Genomic DNA, 21,857 nt, shown 5'->3' with positions numbered 1-21,857 from the left:
CTGTTGGGCATTCCCAATATCTACACCGTTCTTCCATTTTCTAAAAGGGGTTGATCCCTTTTTCAGTACACTCATAACATTCATATACTTCATGGTGGGTACACTTGTCTCTTTCTTTTCTTTTCTCAACAGACTCTAATTTATTTGGATCTCTTGGGATCCACCGGGTAGCCAAATTCTTTACTGCTAAATACTTGTTACAAACCACCCTTCTTACTGTTTTTACCATTTCTTTTCTTTTGACTAGATCTACTGAGCTTGCTTCAGCAGCATCACATTCAAAGCACAACCAGGCTTCTCCTATAGGGCACTCTCCCAGGAGTGGCTGCCTAAAAGTGGCAGTATTCCAGCTATCCCATACATTCTCTTATCTTCTTGATAAAGGACCAATTGGGAGAGGTTAACACAATTAGGCTTAGAACTGAGGTGGACTCTAGACAAGGAGCTCCCTTTTTCCTCCTCATAGAGGGGTTGGTAGCACTTACTGCACGGCTCTCCTGGGCTCCCCAGAGCACCACCAGCAATTAGAGCCATCATTACTACCCTTCCCAAGAGTCCGGTATGGGTCATCTTGCACAGCCTGCCCACCCGGCCTGGCCTCTTGGGGAATTTTACTGAGAAGAAACTTACAAGCTCTTTAGAGTCCCTTCTACCTGCTTCTCTTGGTCTGTTCTCTACTAAGTTTGGTTTCTCTTAGGGGAGTGCTCTGCAGAGGATTAACTTGTATTAATTTTGAACCAAATTGGGGGAACTTAACCAGAATTACTTATTTACAGTCTTAAACTTTTTACAAATTTATTTTACACACAGAACTGTCTTGAAACATTTTAAGCTATGTTATGGTTCTGATACCAAACCCCTTTCCTATATAGTTCAGTCTTTTGACTCTTCCTTCTGAGAGTCAACTTTAAGTCTTTTGGTCCTTTTATAACGGTGTACTCAGGTGAATTAACTTGTGATGTGGTTGACTCTTGTCCAGTCCCAGAGGTGAGAGTGGTGTGAACTCTGGCCCAATGCCAGAGGGAAAAACTGATGTTGAGTCCGGTCCAATGCCAGAGGGACAAAGTGATGTTGAATCCTGGTCCAATGCCAGGGAGTGAGAGTGATGTGGAGTCTGGTCCAATGCCAGAGGGACAAACTGATGTTGAATCCTGGTCCAATGCCAGGGGGTGAGAGTGATGTGGAATCTGGTGATGTGGGTTCAACTTTTTTCCTTTGGTTTGCACAGTTGAATTAGCAGTGAGGAGTATCTGAAACAGGCTTTCAAATATAGGCATTAATGCTCTGCTATTTTATGATTCTATCAAAACTCAGTTTCTTCGGTTAATGTTATGTACAATTGATTAATTTCTCTTTTTCTATAGCTTGCATGTTTCTCTCATCAACTTCTGCATACTCTGTATTCTGCAGGGAGTTGTATTTCTGTTAGCTAACTTAACTCCAAAAGTGCTTTTATTCTCCTATTTTTCTGTGTATTTAACTTACTGGTTTTCTGTTCTATTTTCAAGATCTTATCATTCATCTCTTGCCTCTGTTTCTTACTTTCACTGACAGCTTAAATACTACTTTTCTTTCAACCCCTTACACTTAAAACAAATTTTTTCTCACACTATTTTTCAACACGATACACCTCCTTCCAAGGAGATGTGGTAAAACTTATAATGCACAATCTACATTACCTATACTTTAATTTGTCTACATTCACTCTCTTTTATTTCTCATTCACTTTCACACATTCCTTCACACCCTCAAGACACAAAGTGGATCCTTATTGCTAGTAAATCTCTGTGGCCTCTGCCTCACCTTGGCATTGGCCTCTAGGTCTCAGGATCTCTGGGCCTCTTGGAAGGGCTCTGACTCTGGTTGCCTCCGGTGCTCGTTCCCCTGTGAGGCTGTCTGTGTGTCACTCACGCTCTTCAGCTATGGCCCCCTCACACATCTGGGGAACACTGGCCTGGTGTGCAGGTCACACACACCCTTCAGCTAAAGCCCCACCTGCCTGGGGAACACTAGCCTGGTTTTGTTTGTGACTCACTCTTACACACAAAAGAAGACAACAGTAAGGTACTTTTTACTTTCACATCACTTATTACAAGTTGAGATGTTACTGGCCAGTCCTGGTGCTATTGGATATCCTTCCACTTAGCCGTTTCTCCACAATAATAGCAGTGTTGTTCACTCAAAGGGACTTGAGGTCTCTCCATCCCTCTGGTGCCTGACAGTACAAGAGGCCTATCCTTGCCTCCTCCTGGTGGGGGACCTGCCCACCCCACACTTTCTCTGGCTACTGCAACCATGATCCTAGCCTTGGCCTTTGCTTTTTCTTCTTCCTTCCTTAAATACACCCTCAATGCTTCTCTTAATAACTCATTAATGTCCTTCTCTTGCCAATCTTCAGTCTTTTCCAGTTTTCTCCCTATATCAGGCCAAGATTTGGTAACAAACTGGACCTTTAGTAGCACTTGACCTTCTCTGGTGTCTGGGTCTATTTTAGAGTACAGTTGGAAATTCTGCTTTAGGCGATTAAGCCAAGCAGCAGGAGCTTCATCCTTCCCTTGTGCACCCTCAAATGCCAATTTGGTAGTAGTTCCTTTGGGAACTGACTCTTTGATCCTCCGTATTATCAAAGATCTATATTCCATCATGGCCTTCCTCCCTTCCTCTTGATTAGGGTTCCAGCTGGGATCCATTAGTGGCAATTTTTGTTCACCTGATGGCACCTGGGGTCCCAGAGGGTTGTCTTTCTCCCAAATTCTTATGCCAACCGCCCTAATCATCTGGACCTCTTCTGGGGAAAATAAAATATTTAGAATGGAATTTATCTCTCCCCAAGTCTAGATATTTGGACCTAAGAATTGATCCACTTGGTTGGCTATGCCCGCTGGGTCCTCAACTAAATGCCCAAACTCTTTCTTGAATCCTTTCACCTCAGAAGCCGTTAGAGGAGCATTCACAAAGCCAACACCTCCCACTACTCCTCCCATAGGAACTTCTCTGAGGGGAAAAAGTCTCTCTGCCTTGGAGGTCCTGGATCTGGTACTACAGTATGGCCCAGACGCCAAACTACTCATTTGAGAGATATGAGGATTACCCTAAACTTTCTGCAGATCAGCAGGTGTATTTGGTGGTAACTGTTTAGCAGGCAAGGAGGCATTTGTGTCCCAACTAGGAAGAGGTAAAGGGACAGCAACAGGAGGGGGAGAAGAGCTTGAGTACATATTAAGTGGAGCTGGAGAAGGGGTGGAGAATGCAGCAGGTGGAGTAGGCACTGGTAGTGGTGCAGAAGGAACTGGAGGAGCCGAAGGGGGTGGTGAGAGAGTGGTTACTAGGGGAGATACTGGGAGATACCATAGGGGAAGCCAAAGAGGTAGAAGAAGGAATTTGAGAAGGCGGTAGTGAGATGGCAGCCGGGGGAAGAACCGGATCTGCCATTTGAGGTGCCCAAGGAAGAGGATTAAAAGGTGGAGGGGCAGCAGGAGGCAAATAATCCAAGGGGTCCCATTTTTTTCCAATTCTAGCATCCCCTCCTTCATTCCCCTCTTTCTTCTTCTGCACCTTACAAATTCGCACACCTTCATCCCCAGTAGCACTCTTTAACCAGCAAGCTACATACAATAATTGCTCAGGATCGGTATCCTCCCCAGCTGTCAGATAATGACTCAGTTGTTGACACATCCACTTGTCCCTTGTCCCACACCAAGGCCATCCTCCTGGTACCTCTAATTCTGGCCAGACTTGTACAGAGTAGTGGATCATCTTCACCTTATCTAATCCCTCTGTGGCCTCTACAGAATCCCATTTCTCTAACAGTTCCCCTAAGAGACTATTGGAGGTATATTCCTCAATCTCTTGCCTGTCTTCTTACTATTACACTCTCCCATTTTTCGGGTCTCAACAGAAAAAATCCCAAAGGTGCCTCTACTGACAGGTAGTCTCATGAAAAATATATTTGCCTGACGCTCAGGACTTTACACTGAAACAACTGTCTGATCTCTTGATTGCCCAACTTTACTCATATCAGATCTTATACCTATCAGGACTTAAAAACACGAAACCCTGGCATAAGAGCCCGAGTCGTGCCTGACTCCCCTCTGTCAGGAAAAACAGCTGCCTGATTTCTAGTTTGCCTAACCTTCCAAATGTTAGGCCTCACCATATCAGGACTTAAAAACCAACCCCAGCTTCCTTCACTGGGATTTGTGCCTGACCCCTTTGTCAGGACTTGATTTGCCTGCAGGGCTTGTGAGCTTGCCCGAATCCTTCTCGGGACTTGCAATCTGCCTGACTTCCCTCTGCCAGGACTTTTGGGGTGTGTGCCACTCATACACTATTTCCTCTTCACGCCCGGAGGGGGGGCCCTCTCTGCCCCTTAGGAGACGACTCACTCACGCTTATTCCACTCGCTTCCCTCTGTTCCCGGCCGGCCCGCTCGTGGGGGTTCGCAACCGCGGCACTGAGGGCTCCACACTGAGGGCGAGGGTCCGAGCTGCCCGCTCTCGTCTCACTCACGCTCCACTCACTCGCCTCCTACTCCCGCCGCCGGATTTCTCACCAGTCCGGTGCTCCTCTGCGTCACTGGTCCTGAGCCGATCTCTCTGCTCCTGATAGCCAGCTGTCCTGGAGGTCCAAGATGGCCAGTCCTGGTGGCCTCTTTGGACATGGCTATCCCGGACGAGGCCCCAGCTGAAATAAACAGGGCAGGAGACTTTCTCTCCTTTTAATGCATTTATTAAAAGTGATAAGCTCAAGGTTGGGAAGCTCGACAGGTCCGTGGTTTGCTGTCGCCACTCCCAGGGTACCTCGGAGGAGGAGGAATGTGCAGCTTTGTCCCCTAAAGGGCAGAGCTGGGCGTCTCACCCTCATGAGAGCAGTGGGCGTACCCCATCTTTCCCCACTTTTAGATTTGCCATCCAGGGTCTTGATCTCAGTTGAAGTCTTCTGCTTAGGGCAAGGGGCAATAAAGGTTTTCAGCATCTCTGCAGGCTCGGTACTCTGTTCCTTAGGTCCAGACATCACTCTAATCTCTTAATTCTGTATTGGCTCATTGTTTTTGGGGTCTTTTTGGTAAGTTTGGTGGGGGTAGCCTCCCATGGCATGCTGGTCCTGGTGGTTAATTTTGCATTCTCTCTGATGCCTCCCTCCCATGTCCCCTCCCCTCACTGTCTGGGGAATAGAACTATGAAATTAGCCTCAGGCAGGGTCTTTCCTATACAAAAGGAGCAATTAACTAAAAGGACCCGTGATTACAATACCAAATAGGTAGAACTTCACCTTGGCTGGCAACCGGTCCAACTGGTTTTGCAACTCTTTTTCTTTTTCCCAAAAAAAATTGTCAGATTTTTTATTTATAACACTGAGCACAGCCCAGCCTGGAGGCATTGGCCGTCTGGAGTGTGCCCAGGAGCAGAGAAAGGCCAAGGGCAGCCGAGGGCCGCTGGGCTGGCTGAGGATTCCTCCTCTTCTGCCGGCTGCCCTGAAACTCCTGGCCAAGGTCAGCAGTGTGTGCAGCACTCTGGGCACCGGGGCAGGGAGCCGGGCTGCTCGGCAGGCTGGAGCACAGGGCAGCCTCCTTCAGGCCCGGCACTTCTGCCAGGGGAAGCGAGGCCAGCGTGAGACAGGGACAGCTTGGCAGGGCACGTCTGCAGGAGCCAGCGCCTCACGCAGCTCTGGCAGGAAGCGCCTGCAATCCTGCAGTTCTGCACTCAGCCAGAGCAAAGGTGTGAGGTGCAGAGTGTTTGGCAGAAATATTCAGGCCCACCAGGCCAGCCTGCTTGGTGCTCTCTGGCACACAGCAAGCGCTGTGCAGTGCAGCTCTGAGCTGCTGGGAGAGAGGCAGTCAGGGATGTGCCTGAGGCTTTTGCTTGAGGAGTGAACTGATTTGGAAGGGGGCAGAAGCCTTTCAGTAGGCAATTTGTGTTTTCTTCATTAATTTCTGAAAGAAAGTCATAATGTGTTGCACACAGGTAGGGTTATTAGAAAAGAAAGTCCTTATAAAATCAGGCCTTGCTATGGGAAATTCCCAGCTCGCCTGTTAGGTCTTCTACGTGCAGCCAGCTAACTTCCCATGGGAATAGTCATGAGTGCAGTTAGCACAACAAGCTATTGTGCTAAGAAAACTGTTTGCATCTGGAATAAACAAGAAATCTGTCCTATGAGCGTCCACAAAAGAAAAATGTAATCACCTAAGTAAGAGTGAGTCTTAAGAAGAGAGAGTCTTAGCATGTACACACCAAAACACCTTCTAAGCAATCAATTGTGTGGCAAGGAAACTACCAGCCAGTTGGAGTTGAACACGAGGTCTGTGAAAACAATATAAAAATGAGTTATGTGAATAAAGAATTGGCTTTCCCTGCATGAAGAAACTCAGTCCCACCTGCTTTATTGACACAGCAATGTGGCTTCACTCAGCAGGAGCACTTGCAGGGTGTATTGATGAAACGCTTGTGTTTGATTCCCAGAATAGGAAGGAGAGGCGTTAAGTGTAACAAACAGGGCTTAGTCTTGTGAATTCCTTTAGCTTTAACAGGAGTGCTGAACCCTGTATTCCCCCACTGCAGTGCTTACTGTGTGCAAGTGGCTATCTTGGCCTTGAGAATAAGGAGAGTGGTCCTGCTAAGAAGGCAGCTGGAATGCATTCAAAGGGAAGAAAGTGTTTTTAGGAGGCTCTTGGCCACCAAAGGAGAGTTTGAGCAATGGGATTATTTCCCAAATGACTGTGTCAGGAACCGGAGTCGTGTCCCAGGCCCTGCCATGTTTGATCCATGTTTGAGCAGGTTGACAAGACAATGAAGAAAAGTGTCTTGTTTAACAGGTGGGACCTTGACCCTTGAAAGAGAAACAATCTATTGGTCAATCGGTGAGCAGTCAAGCTTTGAAAGGGGAACAGTGCATAATGGAGCCCTTGGTGGCAGGGAGTCATGGAGTCATCCTGAGCCATCATCTCACAGCCAGCCATGTGTGAGCTGATGCCGTAACTGGGAAAATGGCACTCCTGAGCAGGAGATACAAGGCCTGGTTCTGAGCTGGAAGGGTGAGAAGGATGAGATGCACACTGTTTTGATCCAGGGGATGTCCTGGAAGTGCACTGCCTACCTTCCCCGGTGCCGAGCACCACGCTCCATCTCCTTCTCCTGCTCAGTGGATTTTTGGGAATCCAGGGGTTGGTATGTATTATTTGCTACTGCAACTAATGGAATAAATTTGCTTTGCAAGCTCAGTTGTGTTTTAGGTTCTTTTGTGCATGGGTCTCCTCCTGAACCTGTGGCAGCGACCACCAGGGACCTACAGGACACTCCTACTCTGATGTCAAAAAATTCTGAGAAGTGATTGGAATATGTCAATAAATCTGGTGTAATGTTTAGCCTGTGAGTTTCAGCAAAGTATTGAACATGTCTTAGCTCCATGCATACAAACTGGTAGGTGAGATTGCTGGCTGTGCAGGCCTTAGGGAAGTGATTCCCTATGCACCCAGCACTGAAATAAAGTGATGCCTTCTTTCTAACCCTCAGCTGGCAGCAGGGATCAGGCCCTGCTTGGAAACTTTCATTTTGGCAACTTCTGTTAGCAGGTGAGAAAGGTCAAAATGAAAGCTTTTCCAGCTGTTTTCCTCTGGTTGATCTTTTTAGGCACCAAAGCTCTGTGCCACACGTGTCCTGGGTGTGTGCAGAGCAATGCAGCCCCCACAAAGGCCTTGGTTTCTCCACAAGTTGCCAGGTTGACTGCTTCCAAAGGGGAAGAAAGGCAGAGATGTACATCCACAGGAGTCCTGGCCATGTCCAATAAATGTGCAAACATGTGGGGAGATTTGTAAGGAATGATTTCAGCTGTGATGCCAACAGTGCCTTCTCTCCTGCTTCTGTGCAATATAGGTGAGTTATGTAGTAGTTGGCTCTCACAATTAAGAGATAGCTATTATGTGGACAGATATTATGTTCAAATGGAAAGTGCTGTTATTGTAATATGTCCTCCCATAGTCCTCTTTCTTATCCCCCTTGTAATAGCCTTGGTAGTCAGGGCATTTGGGGAGGGCTGGCTTGTGACCAGCAGGAGGGGTGGAACAACACCTGACTTCCAATCAAGGTGCAAGAAAGTAATCTCCACCAATGGACAGCAGAGAAAGAGTTGACTGACAAAACATTGGGAGGGGCTAAGGGTATGAATGGCAGAGCATCCCTTTTGTAGATGAGCATGTGGCTGCTAGTCGTGGAGACTCCCAGTGCTGCAATCTTTCCTTATTCAGTCCTTTCTAAAGGTTTAATAAACCTCTAAAAAGTTAAAGGAAGTGTTGTTTCTCAGATGGGCAATGCTTTGGGCCATTTTCTTGCTCTGGTTTCCTTTGCTTGTGTCCCATCTGAGTGCTCAGTTGGGCTACAGGCTGTAGGTGCTTTGTGCACTCTTGGAGTTCCTCTTGGATCCCTTGAACGACAGGCTTTGGCCCACGAGGGGAATTTGTGCTACTTTGTGACAGAGGAGAACTTCCCAGGCTCTTTTGTGTTTGCTGTAGGGAAGGTTGGTTAGTGCTTGGCAAAAACTCACAGAGCAACATGGAGCGTTTGCTTTGTGATGTCAGGGCATGGTTGCCACATTGTCTTGGTGCACGGAAGGCCTGAGTGTCAGAGCAGCCCTAGCGCTTGCTCAGTTCAGGAGAATCCTCCTGGGCAAGGCTTTTGTCAGTGGGCTATTGCACACTGACAGGAGCCTTGTTTTTCCTACTGAGTGAGCACAGCCTGCAGACTTGCAGAGCACTATTACAATGATTGAGCGACTTGCACCTGTCCTTTTCGCCACATATGGCGTTACTTATGGTGCATATTTCATTACACACTTCGCACGTAAGTAGATGTTTCCTCTTCTGCTTAGCTTAGGGTGTAACCTGACCTGGCTTTTGTCTGTCTTCCTGCTCTTTCTTAGTGACTGAGCTTCTGATTTTGAAACAGAAAGAGCATTAGGATGCCACTGCTTTGGTCAAGCTCCTGTCAAGGTGTTCAGCTAAAAAGGGGGTGTCTGTAGCCACAGGGGCAGCATTTGCAAGGGAACCTGCAGGGCTTCTGTTCCCTCCACGGGAGAGTCTGTGGCAGCAGAGTCTGCCATTTCTTCAGTTTGCTGGGACAAGCAAGGCACCTTGGAAAATGTAGACTGGCAGACCTTCAGGGAATGCCTTCTAAAAACTCTGCAGTTGTTCCCAGAATTCAGGGAAAGCTTCTTTCTTCCAAAATTTTGTCATGAAGGGATTTGACTGTCTAACTTGATCCTTTAGTGAGTGCTAAAATAGAGATTCCCTTTGCAATGAAATGCAAACTCCAAAGCACTGAGTCTGCTCCAGAATCCTGGAATTACTGTTGTGCTGTTTCACAACAGAACTGCTGCAGCTCAGGGGGATTTTGGGGAAGCTTTTCTGGGCACAAGTTTCCAGCAAGTTAACGAGACTTGGTGCATGCAACTGACTTAAAAAAAAAAAAAAAGGACCCAAGGGAGAGATTAAAAAAGCTGCTTTATGTATTTGGTAGAAGAGGAACAGCAAGTGTTCAGGAACAATTTGAATTTTCTTCATCATGTTTGTAGTCATTTACTGACAAAGCAGGCCAAAGAGTAGGCACAGGCAAAAATATTGTCCTGATCTCTTGCTGGCTGTGTGAATGAAACATGTCTCCTGGAGGGATGTTGTGAAATGGGAAATCATCTCTGTTTGGGTTGACTTGATTTGTGGGTTTCACAAGCCCAAGCAGTTTTCTCAAAGCATCTGGTTCATTTTCCATTGCCCACTACAGGTCACCTGAAGCGTGTATTCAGTGGAGTTGATCCTGAGGTGAGTGAGATTTCATGTTCCTGGTGTTAAGAAATTATGGACCCAGCTGTCAGCTTGGCCAGTAGCAGTAGAGTGTAGAGGGAGGCCAAAAGAAAATCCATTTTCATGCCTTCAACAAAAATAACATGGGCCTAAAATGGAGAGTTCCTACTTTCCATCTCAGAGCCCGGAAGAAATATAAACTCAGTTTGACAGAATGTCACTTCCTGACAGCACCTAGAGGGGAATACTGAACTAAGAGCAATTTCCTATAGACTAAAATTAGCCGATTTCCAATTAGTCAGCGTGACTGGGAATTCTACTCTAAGAAATTTAATGCTGTCTCTTTAGAAGATGCAGCTGTAGAAAAAAACAGGTGTCTTGTAATGGTGCCTACTGTATTTGAAGTAATTTAGGAAATTTTGTGGCTGGGGAGCTGCGTGGGCCAAAAGGCGCCAGGGTTGCTGCTGGCCTTGAGCCACTGAGGATGAGGCAGCATGTGGCCAGGTGGCCAAGAAGGCCCAGGGCATGGTGGCCTGTGTCAGCAGCAGTGGGGCAGCAGGAGCAGGGCAGTGAGCGTGGCCCTGTGCTGGGCAGCGCTGCGGCCACAGCTGCAGTGCTGGGTGCACTTGTGGGCCCCTGGGCAGCAGAAAGTCCTTGAGGGGCTGCAGCGCGTGCACAGAAGGACAGGGGAGCTGGGCAAGGGGGTGCAGCACAAGGCCAGTGAGGAGGTGCTGAGGGAGCTTTAGCCTGGACAGTGGGAGGCTCTTGAGGGACCTTCAGGCAAACTTCCATCATTCCCTGCATGACAGTGCTCAGCACAAGGGCTGGTTCACACCAAAAATTCATCACTCATTGCATCCAAGGGCTCTAGACACTGGAGTGGGTGGCACTTCCATCTGCTGGTTTGTTGGCTCGTTGTTTTGCTAGCACGAGAAGGCCTGTTCATTTTCCTCTTTTTCCAGTAAGCAATGATGCTTCTGTACAATGTTTCCTGCCCTTTTGCAGCCCTGAATGGGATTGTGGTCCAGTTTGAGTTTTCTACGTCTGCAGCAGCAGTAGCAAAGGCATTGCTGTCACTTTCCTAGTTTTCCATTTCAGTGCTTTCAAGCTCTAAAAGCTCCGTTTTTCTGAGGCAACCTTGCTTGCTGATGGCAGCCATGGAGGAAAATCAACTTCATAGCCATCTAGAGTGGTGTTGAATTGGCCCATGTAATTTGGTGGCTGTGATTTAGAACCCCTCTGTCACCATGAAACGTTATGATTTTTTCCTTAGAAGATGTTGTGGTAGATCTGAAAAGAAATGAGGTTCTACATGATAGGAAATGGCCTGTGTCTCATGCTCCTCTCTTGCCACAGATGACAGAAGCAAGAGCCGCCTCTCCCCTGGCCCGCGCTGCTCCTGGAGAAGAAGCCAAAGAGGATCAAACTGAGGTGGATGAGCGCCAGCCTCCATCAGTGGTCAGACCACCATATTCTCAACGTGTAAGTGCCAGTTGTGTGTGGTGCTGTCTTTAGTGCAAGGCAGAGCTGCAAGGTTTGGAGCAGGCAGCACTTTGCTGTTGCTGGCTGAGGATGCTGGGTGCTGGAGTCCTGCCAGGAGCTGGGGATTTCCTCCCGCTAGCGACCGCACAACTTGGCCTTTGAGCTGTCATGTTGAGGCAGCAAAGGGCTGGTGCCTCTGGGAGAGCATCTGGCTGCTTGGCTCAGGGAAGCTCTATCGCTTGGCTTCTGCAGTGCTATGGCCAAGGGCAAAGGAGGGAGTGCTGGAGGTGCCAGGCCTTGGTTTGTTTGTTTTCCCTTTCTGGAAAGGCGTGTTTGGCTTGTGAAAGCGGTCAGCACTTTCCTTGAGTAGTTCTTCACTTGTACAGTCTCTTTTGGGCCAGCTGTCTTTTGGCTTTTGATAAGCTGCAAGGGGAGGATTGTGTGGTCCATGCAGCTGTGGGGGGCCATTCCTGTGCCGCGTGGCCAAAGAAACAAAGTGCGGTGTCGCGAAGCTTTCTTGTGAGGCCAAAAGCAGAAGCGGCCAGTTTCTGTTGATGCGTATTGTGGTGCAGTCTGCAGCTTTGGCAAGTGCCTCTGAGCCTGCAGTGGGGGTGAAGCTGCAAGTCCTTGACTGCTGTCTTGTGTTGCTCAGAACAGGAAGGCCATTGTACAATGGTGCCTGCTGTATCTGAAGTGAAATGGGCAAATTTGTGGCTGGGGAGCTGCATGGGCCAAAAGGAGCCAGGTTTACTGCTGGTCTTGAGCCACTGAAGATGAGGCAGCATGTGGCCAGGTGGCCAAGAAGGCCCAGGGCATGGTGGCCTGTGTCAGCAGCAGTGGGGCAGCAGGAGCAGGGCAGTGAGCGTGGCCCTGTGCTGGGCAGCGCTGCGGCCACAGCTGCAGTGCTGGGTGCACTTGTGGGCCCCTGGGCAGCAGAAAGTCCTTGAGGGGCTGCAGCGCGTGCACAGAAGGACAGGGGAGCTGGGCAAGGGGGTGCAGCACAAGGCCAGTGAGGAGGTGCTGAGGGAGCTTTAGCCTGGACAGTGGGAGGCTCTTGAGGGACCTTCAGGCAAACTTCCATCATTCCCTGCATGACAGTGCTCAGCACAAGGGCTGGTTCACACCAAAAATTCATCACTCATTGCATCCAAGGGCTCTAGACACTGGAGTGGGTGGCACTTCCATCTGCTGGTTTGTTGGCTCGTTGTTTTGCTAGCACGAGAAGGCCTGTTCATTTTCCTCTTTTTCCAGTAAGCAATGATGCTTCTGTACAATGTTTCCTGCCCTTTTGCAGCCCTGGATGGGATTGTGGTCCAGTTTGAGTTTTCTACGTCTGCAGCAGCAGTAGCAAAGGCATTGCTGTCACTTTCCTAGTTTGCCATTTCAGAGCTTTCAAGCTCTAAAAGCTCCGTTTTTCTGAGGCAACCTTGCTTGCTGATGGCAGCCATGGAGGAAAATCAACTTCATAGCCATCTAGAGTGGTGTTGAATTGGCCCATGTAATTTGGTGGCTGTGATTTAGAACCCCTCTGTCACCATGAAACGTTATGATTTTTTCCTTAGAAGATGTTGTGGTAGATCTGAAAAGAAATGAGGTTCTACATGATAGGAAATGGCCTGTGCCTCATGCTCCTCTCTTGCCACAGATGACAGAAGCAAGAGCCGCCTCTCCCCTGGCCCGCGCTGCTCCTGGAGAAGAAGCCAAAGAGGAGCAAACTGAGGTGGATGAGCGCCAGCCTCCATCAGTGGTCAGACCACCATATTCTCAACGTGTAAGTGCCAGTTGTGTGTGGTGCTGTCTTTAGTGCAAGGCAGAGCTGCAAGGTTTGGAGCAGGCAGCACTTTGCTGTTGCTGGCTGAGGATGCTGGGTGCTGGAGTCCTGCCAGGAGCTGGGGATTTCCTCCCGCTAGCGACCGCACAACTTGGCCTTTGAGCTGTCATGTTGAGGCAGCAAAGGGCTGGTGCCTCTGGGAGAGCATCTGGCTGCTTGGCTCAGGGAAGCTCTATCGCTTGGCTTCTGCAGTGCTATGGCCAAGGGCAAAGGAGGGAGTGCTGGAGGTGCCAGGCCTTGGTTTGTTTGTTTTCCCTTTCTGGAAAGGCGTGTTTGGCTTGTGAAAGCGGTCGGCACTTTCCTTGAGTAGTTCTTCACTTGTACAGTCTCTTTTGGGCCAGCTGTCTTTTGGCTTTTGATAAGCTGCAAGGGGAGGATTGTGTGGTCCATGCAGCTGTGGGGGGCCATTCCTGTGCCGCGTGGCCAAAGAAACAAAGTGCGGTGTCGCGAAGCTTTCTTGTGAGGCCAAAAGCAGAAGCGGCCAGTTTCTGTTGATGCGTATTGTGGTGCAGTCTGCAGCTTTGGCAAGTGCCTCTGAGCCTGCAGTGGGGGTGAAGCTGCAAGTCCTTGACTGCTGTCTTGTGTTGCTCAGAACAGGAAGGCCATTGTACAATGGTGCCTGCTGTATCTGAAGTGAAATGGGCAAATTTGTGGCTGGGGAGCTGCATGGGCCAAAAGGAGCCAGGTTTACTGCTGGCCTTGAGCCACTGAAGATGAGGCAGCATGTGGCCAGGTGGCCAAGAAGGCCCAGGGCATGGTGGCCTGTGTCAGCAGCAGTGGGGCAGCAGGAGCAGGGCAGTGAGCGTGGCCCTGTGCTGGGCAGCGCTGCGGCCACAGCTGCAGTGCTGGGTGCACTTGTGGGCCCCTGGGCAGCAGAAAGTCCTTGAGGGGCTGCAGCGCGTGCACAGAAGGACAGGGGAGCTGGGCAAGGGGGTGCAGCACAAGGCCAGTGAGGAGGTGCTGAGGGAGCTTTAGCCTGGACAGTGGGAGGCTCTTGAGGGACCTTCAGGCAAACTTCCATCATTCCCTGCATGACAGTGCTCAGCACAAGGGCTGGTTCACACCAAAAATTCATCACTCATTGCATCCAAGGGCTCTAGACACTGGAGTGGGTGGCACTTCCATCTGGTGGTTTGTTGGCTCGTTGTTTTGCTAGCACGAGAAGGCCTGTTCATTTTCCTCTTTTTCCAGTAAGCAATGATGCTTCTGTACAATGTTTCCTGCCCTTTTGCAGCCCTGAATGGGATTGTGGTCCAGTTTGAGTTTTCTACGTCTGCAGCAGCAGTAGCAAAGGCATTGCTGTCACTTTCCTAGTTTTCCATTTCAGTGCTTTCAAGCTCTAAAAGCTCCGTTTTTCTGAGGCAACCTTGCTTGCTGATGGCAGCCAGGGAGGAAAATCAACTTCATAGCCATCTAGAGTGGTGTTGAATTGGCCCATGTAATTTGGTGGCTGTGATTTAGAACCCCTCTGTCACCATGAAACGTTATGATTTTTTCCTTAGAAGATGTTGTGGTAGATCTGAAAAGAAATGAGGTTCTACATGATAGGAAATGGCCTGTGTCTCATGCTCCTCTCTTGCCACAGATGACAGAAGCAAGAGCCGCCTCTCCCCTGGCCCGCGCTGCTCCTGGAGAAGAAGCCAAAGAGGAGCAAACTGAGGTGGATGAGCGCCAGCCTCCATCAGTGGTCAGACCACCATATTCTCAACGTGTAAGTGCCAGTTGTGTGTGGTGCTGTCTTTAGTGCAAGGCAGAGCTGCAAGGTTTGGAGCAGGCAGCACTTTGCTGTTGCTGGCTGAGGATGCTGGGTGCTGGAGTCCTGCCAGGAGCTGGGGATTTCCTCCCGCTAGCGACCGCACAACTTGGCCTTTGAGCTGTCATGTTGAGGCAGCAAAGGGCTGGTGCCTCTGGGAGAGCATCTGGCTGCTTGGCTCAGGGAAGCTCTATCGCTTGGCTTCTGCAGTGCTATGGCCAAGGGCAAAGGAGGGAGTGCTGGAGGTGCCAGGCCTTGGTTTGTTTGTTTTCCCTTTCTGGAAAGGCGTGTTTGGCTTGTGAAAGCGGTCGGCACTTTCCTTGAGTAGTTCTTCACTTGTACAGTCTCTTTTGGGCCAGCTGTCTTTTGGCTTTTGATAAGCTGCAAGGGGAGGATTGTGTGGTCCATGCAGCTGTGGGGGGCCATTCCTGTGCCGCGTGGCCAAAGAAACAAAGTGCGGTGTCGCGAAGCTTTCTTGTGAGGCCAAAAGCAGAAGCGGCCAGTTTCTGTTGATGCGTATTGTGGTGCAGTCTGCAGCTTTGGCAAGTGCCTCTGAGCCTGCAGTGGGGGTGAAGCTGCAAGTCCTTGACTGCTGTCTTGTGTTGCTCAGAACAGGAAGGCCATTGTACAATGGTGCCTGCTGTATCTGAAGTGAAATGGGCAAATTTGTGGCTGGGGAGCTGCATGGGCCAAAAGGAGCCAGGTTTACTGCTGGCCTTGAGCCACTGAAGATGAGGCAGCATGTGGCCAGGTGGCCAAGAAGGCCCAGGGCATGGTGGCCTGTGTCAGCAGCAGTGGGGCAGCAGGAGCAGGGCAGTGAGCGTGGCCCTGTGCTGGGCAGCGCTGCGGCCACAGCTGCAGTGCTGGGTGCACTTGTGGGCCCCTGGGCAGCAGAAAGTCCTTGAGGGGCTGCAGCGCGTGCACAGAAGGACAGGGGAGCTGGGCAAGGGGGTGCAGCACAAGGCCAGTGAGGAGGTGCTGAGGGAGCTTTAGCCTGGACAGTGGGAGGCTCTTGAGGGACCTTCAGGCAAACTTCCATCATTCCCTGCATGACAGTGCTCAGCACAAGGGCTGTTTCTCTGCCAAACATGCCATCACTGCATCCAAGGGCTTTAGACACTGCAGTCGCTGACACTTCCCAACTTGTGGCTTGTGGGTTTCCTAGGAGGTGAAGGCCTGTTCATTTTCTCTTTTTCCAGCAAGCAGGGATGCTTCTGCGCAAACTTTCCTGTGCTTATAGGCACTGGGAGGGATTCTGAACCCTTTTTGGTTTTTCTTGTCTACTGCAGCAGTAGCAAAGGCCTTGCTGTCACTTTCCTACTTTTCCATTTCAGAGCTTTCAAGAACCAAAAGCTGCCTTTTGCAGAGACAACCTTGCTTGCAAATGGCATCCAGGGAGGAATATCGAATTCATAGCCTTATACTCTTCTATTGGATATGCCCATTTCAATCTGGTTGGAGTGACTTTGAATGCCATTGCTAACAAAGTTGATGATTTCTCCTTAGAAGATGTGGCTGTTGATACGAAGAGAAATGAGCTTATAAGCGTTAGGTAACGGCCTGTCCCTATGATTCTCTCTTTGCCACAGGTGAGAAGAGCAAGAGCCATCTTTCCCCTGGCTCTCTCTCCTATTGCAGAAGAAGCCAGAGAGGAGGAAAATGAGAAAGATGACCACCGCCTTTGTCCAGCCGTGGTCACACCAGAACCTCCTCATCATTCCAAGAGAGTAAGTGCCCGTTGTGGGGGGCACCATCTTTAGTGCAAGGCAGAGGTGCAAGTTTCTGAGCTGCCAGCACTTGCTGTGTCTGGCCCAGGATGCTGAGTGCTGGAGTCCTGCAGGACGTAGCCATTTCCTGCAGGCAGTGAGAGCTAGAAATTGGCCTTTGACCTGTCATGTTGGGCCAGTGTTAAACTCGCAGCTCCCTCGGAGCTTCTGGCTGCTTGGCTCAGGGAAGCTCCATCTCTGGGCTTCTGCAGTGTTATGGCCAAGGGCTCACGTGGTAGTGCTGGAGGTCAAAAGGCTTTGTTGCTTGCTTTTCCCTTTTTGGAAAGTGGTGTTTGGCTTGTGGAAGTGTTCTGCAGTTTTCTTGAGTCGTTCTTCACTTGTAAAATCACTGCTGGCCCAACTGCCTTTTGGCTTTTGAGAAGGTGCAAACAGCAGAAGGGGAAAGTTTCTACTGATCTGTGTAGTGATGAAGTATGCAGCTTTGGCAAGTGCCTCTGAGCCTGCAGTGGGGGTGAAGCTGCAAGTCCTTGACTGCTGTCTTGTGTTGCTCAGAACAGGAAGGCCATTGTACAATGGTGCCTGCTGTATCTGAAGTGAAATGGGCAAATTTGTGGCTGGGGAGCTGCATGGGCCAAAAGGAGCCAGGTTTACTGCTGGCCTTGAGCCACTGAAGATGAGGCAGCATGTGGCCAGGTGGCCAAGAAGGCCCAGGGCATGGTGGCCTGTGTCAGCAGCAGTGGGGCAGCAGGAGCAGGGCAGTGAGCGTGGCCCTGTGCTGGGCAGCGCTGCGGCCACAGCTGCAGTGCTGGGTGCACTTGTGGGCCCCTGGGCAGCAGAAAGTCCTTGAGGGGCTGCAGCGCGTGCACAGAAGGACAGGGGAGCTGGGCAAGGGGGTGCAGCACAAGGCCAGTGAGGAGGTGCTGAGGGAGCTTTAGCCTGGACAGTGGGAGGCTCTTGAGGGACCTTCAGGCAAACTTCCATCATTCCCTGCATGACAGTGCTCAGCACAAGGGCTGGTTCACACCAAAAATTCATCACTCATTGCATCCAAGGGCTCTAGACACTGGAGTGGGTGGCACTTCCATCTGGTGGTTTGTTGGCTCGTTGTTTTGCTAGCACGAGAAGGCCTGTTCATTTTCCTCTTTTTCCAGTAAGCAATGATGCTTCTGTACAATGTTTCCTGCCCTTTTGCAGCCCTGGATGGGATTGTGGTCCAGTTTGAGTTTTCTACGTCTGCAGCAGCAGTAGCAAAGGCATTGCTGTCACTTTCCTAGTTTTCCATTTCAGTGCTTTCAAGCTCTAAAAGCTCCGTTTTTCTGAGGCAACCTTGCTTGCTGATGGCAGCCAGGGAGGAAAATCAACTTCATAGCCATCTAGAGTGGTGTTGAATTGGCCCATGTAATTTGGTGGCTGTGATTTAGAACCCCTCTGTCACCATGAAACGTTATGATTTTTTCCTTAGAAGATGTTGTGGTAGATCTGAAAAGAAATGAGGTTCTACATGATAGGAAATGGCCTGTGTCTCATGCTCCTCTCTTGCCACAGATGACAGAAGCAAGAGCCGCCTCTCCCCTGGCCCGCGCTGCTCCTGGAGAAGAAGCCAAAGAGGATCAAACTGAGGTGGATGAGCGCCAGCCTCCATCAGTGGTCAGACCACCATATTCTCAACGTGTAAGTGCCAGTTGTGTGTGGTGCTGTCTTTAGTGCAAGGCAGAGCTGCAAGGTTTGGAGCAGGCAGCACTTTGCTGTTGCTGGCTGAGGATGCTGGGTGCTGGAGTCCTGCCAGGAGCTGGGGATTTCCTCCCGCTAGCGACCGCACAACTTGGCCTTTGAGCTGTCATGTTGAGGCAGCAAAGGGCTGGTGCCTCTGGGAGAGCATCTGGCTGCTTGGCTCAGGGAAGCTCTATCGCTTGGCTTCTGCAGTGCTATGGCCAAGGGCAAAGGAGGGAGTGCTGGAGGTGCCAGGCCTTGGTTTGTTTGTTTTCCCTTTCTGGAAAGGCGTGTTTGGCTTGTGAAAGCGGTCGGCACTTTCCTTGAGTAGTTCTTCACTTGTACAGTCTCTTTTGGGCCAGCTGTCTTTTGGCTTTTGATAAGCTGCAAGGGGAGGATTGTGTGGTCCATGCAGCTGTGGGGGGCCATTCCTGTGCCGCGTGGCCAAAGAAACAAAGTGCGGTGTCGCGAAGCTTTCTTGTGAGGCCAAAAGCAGAAGCGGCCAGTTTCTGTTGATGCGTATTGTGGTGCAGTCTGCAGCTTTGGCAAGTGCCTCTGAGCCTGCAGTGGGGGTGAAGCTGCAAGTCCTTGACTGCTGTCTTGTGTTGCTCAGAACAGGAAGGCCATTGTACAATGGTGCCTGCTGTATCTGAAGTGAAATGGGCAAATTTGTGGCTGGGGAGCTGCATGGGCCAAAAGGAGCCAGGTTTACTGCTGGCCTTGAGCCACTGAGGATGAGGCAGCATGTGGCCAGGTGGCCAAGAAGGCCCAGGGCATGGTGGCCTGTGTCAGCAGCAGTGGGGCAGCAGGAGCAGGGCAGTGAGCGTGGCCCTGTGCTGGGCAGCGCTGCGGCCACAGCTGCAGTGCTGGGTGCACTTGTGGGCCCCTGGGCAGCAGAAAGTCCTTGATGGGCTGCAGCGCGTGCACAGAAGGACAGGGGAGCTGGGCAAGGGGGTGCAGCACAAGGCCAGTGAGGAGGTGCTGAGGGAGCTTTAGCCTGGACAGTGGGAGGCTCTTGAGGGACCTTCAGGCAAACTTCCATCATTCCCTGCATGACAGTGCTCAGCACAAGGGCTGTTTCTCTGCCAAACATGCCATCACTGCATCCAAGGGCTTTAGACACTGGAGTACCTGACACTTCCCAACTTGTGGTTTGTTGGTTTCCTAGGAGGTGAAGGCCTCGATTCCTTTTCTCTTTTTCCAGCAAGCAGGGATGCTTCTGCACCATCATTCCTGCTCTTATCAAGCTCTTGAAGGCATTCTGCACCCTTTTTGGACCTTGATCCAGGTGAAGCTTTTGTGTTTCCAGGCCTTCATTCATGGCCTTAAAGATTACTTTAACAGTGCCTGTGACTTTCTACAGTCCAGGGAATCAGTGTGTGTTGTGTTAGGGAATTGAGCAGGAGGTCAGTGCCCTTGCATTCCAGCTGCTCCTCAGAGATCATAGCACTTGGTGGGAGTTGCTGGGCTTTATTTCTGTTTCCAGCCACTTTAGCACCATCAGTGTGCTTGAGTCCAAGAGAACTTACCCAAGCACAGACGCATAAAGACTGCAGTTCCCAGTGCAATTCTCTGGGTCTGATCTCTTTCCATAAGGACCTAGACACTCCAAATTCCCCAAGTGTGTGCTTTTCTGAAGCAACAGGAGAGCAATCTCAGGATTGCGGGTGATTGGGGCACTGGCTACCAAGTTTTGATGTGTGAAGCAACAGAGAGGACAGTAAAGGGAGGTTATAGTAGTGAGATCTATCTGCCTATATTCCTATCTATCTATCTATGTAACATTTCCATAATTGAATTTTCCTGGCTCTGGTCCAAAGCTGTTGGTGGTGTAAAGGTCACCTAATTCATCCCTCTCAGGAGAGGATTAGAGACATGTTCCCTTGACCGATTCTGAGCAGGCAGAGATATTTCCCCCTCCAGCTATGTTGGTTTTTCCCTTTAGAGTTGTTTTCCTCCTCCAGTCTCTTGTGCCCTCAAGTCCTCAGTTAATTTGTAGATTTCTGCCTGTCCTAAAGAGGTGGAACAATTCCATGCTTAGGTGGTGTTTGGTGACTCTGGTCATACATGCCATGCCATACGTGACACATGGTTTCCTTCACTGGCATCCCCAGGGCTGTGTAAGTGCATTCGTTAATGGGGCCTTAGGAGAGTCTCTGTTTCTGCTGGTCAGAATTCTCAGCTGACAAAAGAGGGAGAAGAAACACCTTGGTCCTCTTCCATATACTGAGGTAGCCATAGAGGCTCTGTGACCTCCATCAAAGATCTTTGCACACATTCTTATCTCCTGAATGACCAGGATTTCTTACAAGAGTATAGATGTCAGGTATGCAGGAATGCTGGTGCAAGCCTGAAATGAACTAGAACTCCAGAAGTGTCTCTCACAAGGGCTGAGCTCACCCAGGAAGCCACCTGCAGAGCCAGGATGGAGCTGTGGGACAGGGTGGGGTGTCAGTCACTATTGAAAGACAAACAGGACATGGCAGAAGCAGAGGGAGGCCCTCAGCAAACCCTTGAGAAATGCCACACCTTCCCTGTCAGCTGCCTGAGAGGCTGTTGGAGCTTCAGTCCCAGATGGCCCCTGACTGTAGGGCCAGGGTCACTTTGGAATCTGTGCCTCTCCTCGAACAGAGAATGACCCAGCAGAGCAGCAGCACAGTGCTTTGGGAATGTGTGAGCCCAGCAGTCTTTGAGTCTTGGCCCACAAAGGTCCTGTGGGAAGTTGAAACCCATCTTCTCTTCCTTTCTGTTCAGGTGCTTCTAGAGAAAGAGCAGGAGCAGATTGCTTCATCAGAGATGCCATGGCAGACTCAGGGAGAGCTGTTCCCAGCGCGAGAGCAGGAAGAGCAGCTCAGGCAGCAGGTGGAAGAGCCACAGGAGAATGGCCAGGTAAGCCTGACTGGCCAGGGGACAGAGGGAAGGGCAGGAAGAGGGGCATAAACCAGAGCTCTTGGGACTGAGGAGGCCAGGAGTCCCACAGGCACTGGAAGCACAGAGCCTTGGAATCTGCAGAGATCAGCCCTGGGACAGGAGGTTTGCAATGGAAGCAGATGTGGGGAGGGAAGCAGAAAGAAGGGGCTGAATAAATGTGATTTTGAGGCTTCAAGACGGAAAAAGCTGAGTCTGATGGCAGCTCCCAGTCACTTGCTCTGCATTGTGTGTACAGAACATCAAAGCAGAGCCACAAGCAGAGCTGCCCGAAGCTCAGAGTGCCATCATGGCAGTGAAGAGGAGGAACAAGGAAGACATGAGTAGAATTCAAGAGGAGAATCTCCATCAGCAGAGGAGCGATCAACAAAACCAGGTGAGTGAAAGAGTGGCAGCCACTCCACTCATGAAATGTCCTCTCCCTTCTCCTTCACAGTCTATCAAGGGACACGTGCAGGCAGAGCTGCAGGACTCTGAGGCTAGCAACAAGGCAAGGGAGAAGAGGCTGGAGGAAGAAATGAAAATCATCAGAGAGAAACTTAATCGCCTCCCTCAGGCTCTAGAAGTGAGTGAAAGAGGGATGCAGTCACTGCAGTCACCAAGCTGGTGGTTTCTGCCCTTCTTGCCTTTCCACTCAGA

The 21,857-nt window shown here is 50.2% G+C and overlaps 1 protein-coding gene across 1 annotated transcript in view; it reads left to right on the top strand.

The window, feature by feature from the left end:
* Nucleotides 1-21,857, top strand: part of LOC136569484 (serine/threonine-protein kinase PAK 3-like) — a 38,516-nt gene that overhangs the window by 7,489 nt on the left and 9,170 nt on the right. The window contains exons 4-11 of the mRNA XM_066569877.1: nucleotides 11,144-11,269; nucleotides 12,915-13,040; nucleotides 14,686-14,811; nucleotides 16,443-16,580; nucleotides 18,126-18,251; nucleotides 21,045-21,179; nucleotides 21,457-21,594; nucleotides 21,655-21,783. Coding sequence (XP_066425974.1) covers nucleotides 11,144-11,269; nucleotides 12,915-13,040; nucleotides 14,686-14,811; nucleotides 16,443-16,580; nucleotides 18,126-18,251; nucleotides 21,045-21,179; nucleotides 21,457-21,594; nucleotides 21,655-21,783 — 1,044 coding nt within the window. The remainder of the gene's footprint in view (nucleotides 1-11,143; nucleotides 11,270-12,914; nucleotides 13,041-14,685; nucleotides 14,812-16,442; nucleotides 16,581-18,125; nucleotides 18,252-21,044; nucleotides 21,180-21,456; nucleotides 21,595-21,654; nucleotides 21,784-21,857) is intronic.

This window comes from Molothrus aeneus (assembly GCF_037042795.1).
Source record: "Molothrus aeneus isolate 106 chromosome Z unlocalized genomic scaffold, BPBGC_Maene_1.0 scaffold_33, whole genome shotgun sequence".
Taxonomy (NCBI): domain Eukaryota; kingdom Metazoa; phylum Chordata; class Aves; order Passeriformes; family Icteridae; genus Molothrus; species Molothrus aeneus.
The sequence above is the reverse complement of the archived record's forward strand: the minus strand, read 5'-3'. Positions and strand labels throughout refer to the sequence as shown.